We start from the raw sequence: 6,528 nt of genomic DNA, 5'->3' as shown, positions 1-6,528 counted from the left end.
GTTGTAGAGGGAGTTGTAAGCGCGCGCGCGTGTGTGTGTGTGTGTGTGTGTGTGTGTGTGTAACTGCATGTAACACCATGTGTGCCCATGTTGTTCATGGTTCTCAAGTAGGACTGACACTCACCTCTGATGCATTTTGGTCCTAGTCCAAGGAAGTTTTAGATCCAAGAAATGTTTACTGAACCCCTACAAAGTTCCAAGCCTTTTACTTTATACTTTGACACATTTTATATCATTTACTCTTTAACAATAATCCTTTAAGGTAGGAATTATCTGCATTGTACAGATGAGAAAACAATTGAAAAGAGGTTCATTGATTTGCTCAAGTATATCATACAGCTTTGTTAAAAAAAACACTCATTCACAATACTCTTAGCTGAGGACTGTCTGTGTTGGTTGCTTATCTTACAGTATTTCTTGTTTCCTCCTCTACTGGAGCCATGGCTCCCCTTATACAAGCTCCCTTATTTCTTCTCTTTTCACTAGCCCTCATGGGCTTTCTTTTTTTTTAATACTGCATTTAATAGCACAAAAAATCACGAATACAAAGAAACTGGCAAAGGTGTTTGTCAATGAGATATCCCTGCCTCCTCCACTTTTCTGCTTTCATACCCATGTATGTAATGGGCTACATTTGTATAAACTTTTCATTTTCCCCTCAAACATAGAACTGTTATGATTGGTCAGTTGAAGCTGAAACACCCATGGAGAAAGATGTTTTACAGTTACAAGGGCACAAAACCCCCCCACTCCACCCCCCTCCCACCCCACACTTTCCCACACAATCTTTTGGAGGAATATAGGATATGTACCAGTGTCAGGATCTCCCTGCCTTCCTCACCAGAACATTCCTGCCATTTAATTTTCTTTTCAATGATTGTTTAGACTAGAGCCTCTTCTCCCACCCCTCCTACTTCTTTTCCAATCAGGGCCTCTTAGACACTGGGTACTGTTCAATTCTTACTCTGTCAGGCCCATGGGCCACGCAAGTAGTCCTTTAAATCTCGATGCCAGTTGTAGCATAGGTGTTGTCATCTTCATTTCAGGTAGGTCTGTGTGTCACTTCAGTAGGCTTGTGTATTCATTTCTTTTACTTTTTCTGATTCATGTTCCAGGACCTGTTTGTGATAGAACAGTAAATACCCTTCACTGTCTAGAACGTCCTTAATACTGGCCTTGGTGATAACAGCATCATCACACTTGAACCACTGGTCCTTGTGGTGCCGGATGAAGCTGGTGTAGTGGCCACTCTCCAAAGTTCCTTGGTGATTAACCACAGCAAACAAGGAATACTTATTCTCATCGTTTCCACTACTGGTTGGCAGCTGCAACTGTCCATTCATCCTGCCCTCTTTACTCGAAGCCATAAATGGTGTCATATCCAGCTCCAGAGGAAAGGATATGTATGTAGTGATCTTGCGCCTCTGTTTAGCCGAGTGTTCGAATCGTTTGAAATGAAAACAGGCAACAACAGGTAACTTATTCATCATGAGCTGTTTGGTAGATTCCTGGTAACTTTGACAACTACCGCACTTGATTTTGGCACTGCTTCCTAGGTGCTCTGGCCTTGTAAACCTTCGCAAGCAGTCTGTGAGCGTGGTGGTTCCTGGTATGTGGCTTTCTCCATTCACACTGCTCTCCCTCCCTGGGCTCATGGGCCAGAAGGAGGTACAAGAACCAGGCAAGTCCAAACTGATGTCCCAGCATGGGTCTATCGTGGTGGAGACACCATGGCAGGCTTGACAGGTGACATCGGACTGCAGGCCACCTGTGAAGATTTGGTCTATGATGCAGTTACAATGGTTGGGATTGTTGGCAGCCTTCCCAACATCATCACCTTTGCAGTGCCGGTGCAGGACATCTAGCGCTGCAATGAGAAACTCGTGGGCATCCTGTTGCCTGTACCCTGCTAAATGACGTGCGTGTATCCATACCAGGTGCAGTAATTTATAGGGAACATGAGGAGAAGGGTTTCCAGAATACAACTCCCGAAAAAGTGAAGACATCTCACAGACCAGACACAACTCCGGACTTGGCATTTCACATCTGTGCCTGTCAGAGAGAAAGAAATCTCTCAAGATTGGAGTGTGGGTAAGGGCCTGGACGATGCAGTTCATAAAGCACGTGTTGCCAAGATTGATTAGTCCTCTTAAACCAATGGTGAAGCTGGAGGTGATTCTTCTTCTCCTCGGGTTGTGTCCCAACAGTTCTAACTCGGGTTTGGTTGTCTCCCAGGTTGGGTACTTCTCCCCGAAGCCAGGCACTGAACACTGCTGGTAAGAAACCTCGGTTGAGGTGGAAGCTTGTAATTTCAAGGCTTCTCCTTGCTCTTCTTTGGCAATTTGCTCAATGTCTTTGTCATATACATAGTCCTTACACATAAAGCAGTATATACCTCCATAGTAAAGGTCTACAGCTAAGTTGTGTTGTTTCGTCTGGGCGTGCTCATGAATGTGTTTCTCCGTGAAGCAGCCAAAGAAGACACAGGAAAGGCAAGAGTGGAGTCTGTTCAGGTGGGTGCCACACACATGGCAGATGCACGACTTTGCCTTGCTTTTCCTGGTCTCCGGGGTTCTACACCACACGAAGCACTGGTAGATCACCCGCAATCCCTGCCTCCAGTTCTCTCCCACCTTAAAGCTGTTCACGTGGGAACAGCCTGGTGGACCCACAGCGAAATCCACATCCAAGCATCCGCCCCCAGGGCCGCGCCGGGGCCGGGGACGGGGCGGGGGCCGTGGCCTAGGCTGCGGTGGGGTACGAACTCGGGTCTGAGGCCGCGGCCGAGGTCGGCGGCGGGGGGCACGACTGCGCCGCGGAGAGGGATCGGGGGCCCGCGGGGGATCGGAGGGAAGGGAAGGGGGAGGAACCTCTTCGCTGTTGCCGCCGCCACCGCTGCTCCGGGTTGGGTTCTCATCCTCCAGCTCCTGCTTCGGCTTCTGCTCTGCCTCCCTTACCGGCTCGGATTCGAGCTCCAGCTTGAGCTCAACCCGGCGGCCAGGACCCTCCTCCGGCTCCACCTTCCCGGTAGCGTCCACCTTCCCCGCTGCCTCCACCTTCCCGGTGGCGTCCACCTTCTCCACCGCCTCCACCTTCCCCTCCACCTTCGCCTCTGTCTCCACCTTTCTCTCCGCCTTCTCCGCCGCCGTCTCCGCCGTCTCCGCCTCTTCTACCTCCTCCGCCTCCACTGGCTGCGGCTCCTCCCCCTGATCACTGGGTTCGGGCGGCCACTGGGCGTGGCGGCGCGGGGGCCACGCAGACCTGGGGTGTCCCCCGCCCGGCCTGAGGGTGCGCGGTGGCTGTGGCAGCTGGACCCAAAAGGGACTTTCACTGAAGGAGGGGCGGCGGAAGCAGGCGACGCCTCCGGGATCCTCCCGCCGAAGCCCCCTAGCGGAGGCCGCTTCTGCAGCCAGGCCCGGTTTCCTTTAATTCAATATTTCCCAAACTTGCTTGTTCCCGAGAATCACGTGGGGAGTGTGTTAAAATTACAGATTCCTCGGCAACACCCGCTAACCCACTGAATCAGAATCTCGAAGGGAGGTGCTCCGGAACCTGTGTCTTTAACTAGGGCCCGAGAGGATTCTTATGATCAGGCAAGTTTGGGAAACACAGCTCTAATTCATTGAGGCTGGCGGGAAGGGGGGCGGGGACCGCGCAGTCTCTTTAAGGCGCTTCCAGTTCTTGGCTCCAATCGCAGCTCTGACCCCCTTCGTCGTCTCCTCCCCACTCCTCGTCCTTCCCTCGGTCCAGGCGGCTTTCCCCAGCACTGCGGGGCCGGGGACACCGAGATAACCAAGTCCAGAAATGTCTCTGGGGCTGTGAAATGTCCCCTCGGAGGCCAGGTCCCGAAGAGCGCAGTCAGGAGCTATGATAGAACATCATCTCTGTGGCTGAGCCTGCCCTCTGAGCCAGTCCCATGCTCCCCTTCCACCTCAGGTTCTGCCCCCCCCCGTCCCCCTTAGCCCAATGAAGCCCCAGATCCATTCTGGGACCGGCCTGGACCTTAGACTCCCAAGGCCGCTGGACCTGAAGAGGCACGTCCCTTTGCCCATTTATCGGCGTTCCGCAGAAGCTGTGCCTGCTCCTCGCCTCTTCCTCTGGACTCCCAAAGCGATTGGACTTCTGGCCCAACAGATGCTGAGCAGCTGGGGGAGGGAGGGGAGAGAGAGCGCGGCATCAGGAGAGACCAGGCACAACAAAGCCATGCTTACAGTTGGCACCTCGCCTATGGCTGAGAGAGAGGCCGGAACTACAGGACCACACCACAAGACCCTCAAGCACTAGCAGGTGGGAATTGCAGGGGGAGCGGAGGGGGGGGGGAGGGCGGAGAGAGTAGGCCTGGGTCTGAGAGCTACTGCTGGCAATGGGTAGCAGCACTACCGGTCGGCCACAGGAGAACTGAGCTCAGAACAGGTGTCTCAGATCTTGGGCATGTTGGGGGACGTCGTGGAGGAGCCACAGGTGCTGGACCCAGGGAGGACAGCTCAGGGCTGGCGTCAGGATAGGACTCAGAGGACAAGTATTAACCATTTTTGGAGGATCAGGGGAGAGTGTGTTCTAGGAAGAGTCAGTCCCTGATTCCTGTACGCACCGCTGGGATTGTGGGGCTATACTGCTGGATGATACCCTGGCAGAGTTCTTGGTTAGCATGGTATCTTAAAGATATGTGAGCCCGGCCAGTGTTGCTCAGTGGTTGCGCATCAACCTGGCCCCTTCCTTCAGGCAGGAGGGGTGCTGAGGCTTCCAAGGGTTAGCAGTATGAATTGCTTGTCAGGAATCAGGAGCCCTGAGGATAGGGTGCCTGGTTCCCATACAGCTGAGGTCCCCAGAGCTGCCCTGGTGCCTCCCCTTCCTAAGCCAACTCTTGCTTCAATTCCTTGAAGCACCACAGCATCTTTCCAATAAATCCTGCCCTTTGTGACCTGCAACCAGAGGAACTGCAACTAGTTCAGCCACTGATGGATTCCTGCTCCTGTTCTTGCTGCTAAAAATGACAAAGGTAATGGAGGGGTGGAGACCAGGAGGTACTCTCATCCCACCTCCACAGAAAAACAGACATCAAAGAGAACTAGATCTCTGTGTACCTGGGACTGTCTACTACTGAAAACACCATGGCAACCCAACTGCCTTACTGATCAACTTCCTGCAGAAGCTTTCTGGTCCAGCATGTTCTGGAGGGTGGCGGGGGGGGGGGGGGACCCTACCATCATTCACTGGACAAGTATCTATTCAGCTCCAATCCAGAGCCAGGTGTTATACGAGGAGCTGTGGACACAGCACTGAAGGATACAAACTTGCCCAGTGCCAGAATCAGGACTGGGAAGTATCTAGGTCACCAGCAGACAAGAGGCACCAAAATCAAAAGAATCAAGAAAAATATCAGAAACAGTTTGATATTCTTTTTAAACAGTTTTCCTCCTTGGAAAAGTTAGAATTTTGTTGTGCTTCTTTACATTCCTTTCCTGATTGCATGTTGCTTTTGCTCTGAATCACATATAAGGGTGTCAGCATAATCTTTTTTTTCCTTTCTCACTTCCTTTTTATTTTAACTACTAGAGGCCCAGTGCACGGATTCGTGCAATGGTGGGGTCCCTCAGCATGGCCTGGACCCTCTCACAATCCAGGACCCCTCAGGGGTTGTCGGAGGCCCGGTGCATGAATTCGGCCTGATACCCACAGGCCAGGCCGAGGGACCCCCCACCAGTGCACGAATCCATGCACCTGGCCTCTAGTATGCATATAAGATCTTTGGTTAATCTCTTCTGGTCCTCCCCTGTCCCCCTTTCCCTCTGAGATTCATCAGTCTGTTCCATGTTTCCATGCCTGTGCTTTGAGTGTCTGCCCCCTGGTAGTCAGTGCATGTCATAGCTACGTTGAATGGTGGAACAGTAGCCAGTTGCTTAGGCTTTTATAGATAGGACTAGAGGCCCGGTGCACAAAAATTTGTACGCGGGGTCGGGGGGGTCCCTCAGCCCGGCCTGTGCCCTCTCTCAGTCTGGGACCCCTCGAGGGATGACCACCTGTTGGCTGAGGCCTGCTCCCTGGGGGATTGGGCCTAATATGGCAATCAGACATCCCTCTGGCAGCCTGGCAGCCCTTGGGGGATGTCCACTTGCCAGCGGGGAGCAGACCTAAGCTGCAGTCGGACATCCTTAGCGCTGCTGAGGAGGCAGGAGAGGCTCCCACCACCACCGCTGTACTGGCAGCCATCAGCCTGGCTTGTGGCTGGGCAGAGCTCCCCCATGTGGGAGCACACTGACCACCAGAAGGCAGCTCCTGCATTGAGCGTCTGCCCCATGGTGGTCAGTGTGTGTCATAGTAACCAGTCATTCCCAGTCTTTCTGCTGTTAGGGACAATTTGCATATTACCCTTTTACTATATAGGATAGAGGCCTGGTGCACAGGTGGGGGCCAGCTGGTTTGCCCTGAATGGTGTCCCGGATGAGGGTGGGTGTCCCACTGGGGTGCCTGGCCAGCCTGGATGAGGGCCTGATGGCTGTTTTCAGGCTGCTCGCACCCCGGTCAGGG

General features: G+C 53.0%; 1 protein-coding gene across 1 annotated transcript; it reads right to left on the bottom strand.

The window, feature by feature from the left end:
* Positions 1 to 772: 772 nt before the first annotated feature.
* USP27X (ubiquitin specific peptidase 27 X-linked) lies at positions 773 to 4,650 on the bottom strand. Its single transcript, XM_059679836.1, has 2 exons — positions 4,592 to 4,650; positions 773 to 3,423 (listed from the first exon to the last, which is right to left on the bottom strand). The coding sequence occupies exons 1-2, from the start codon at positions 4,648 to 4,650 to the stop codon at positions 1,065 to 1,067; spliced, it is 2,418 nt and encodes an 805-aa protein (XP_059535819.1). The 3' UTR covers positions 773 to 1,064.
* Between the last annotated feature and the right edge of the window lie 1,878 nt (positions 4,651 to 6,528).

Source organism: Myotis daubentonii, chromosome X, assembly GCF_963259705.1.
Source record: "Myotis daubentonii chromosome X, mMyoDau2.1, whole genome shotgun sequence".
NCBI lineage: Eukaryota > Metazoa > Chordata > Mammalia > Chiroptera > Vespertilionidae > Myotis > Myotis daubentonii.
The sequence above is the reverse complement of the archived record's forward strand: the minus strand, read 5'-3'. Positions and strand labels throughout refer to the sequence as shown.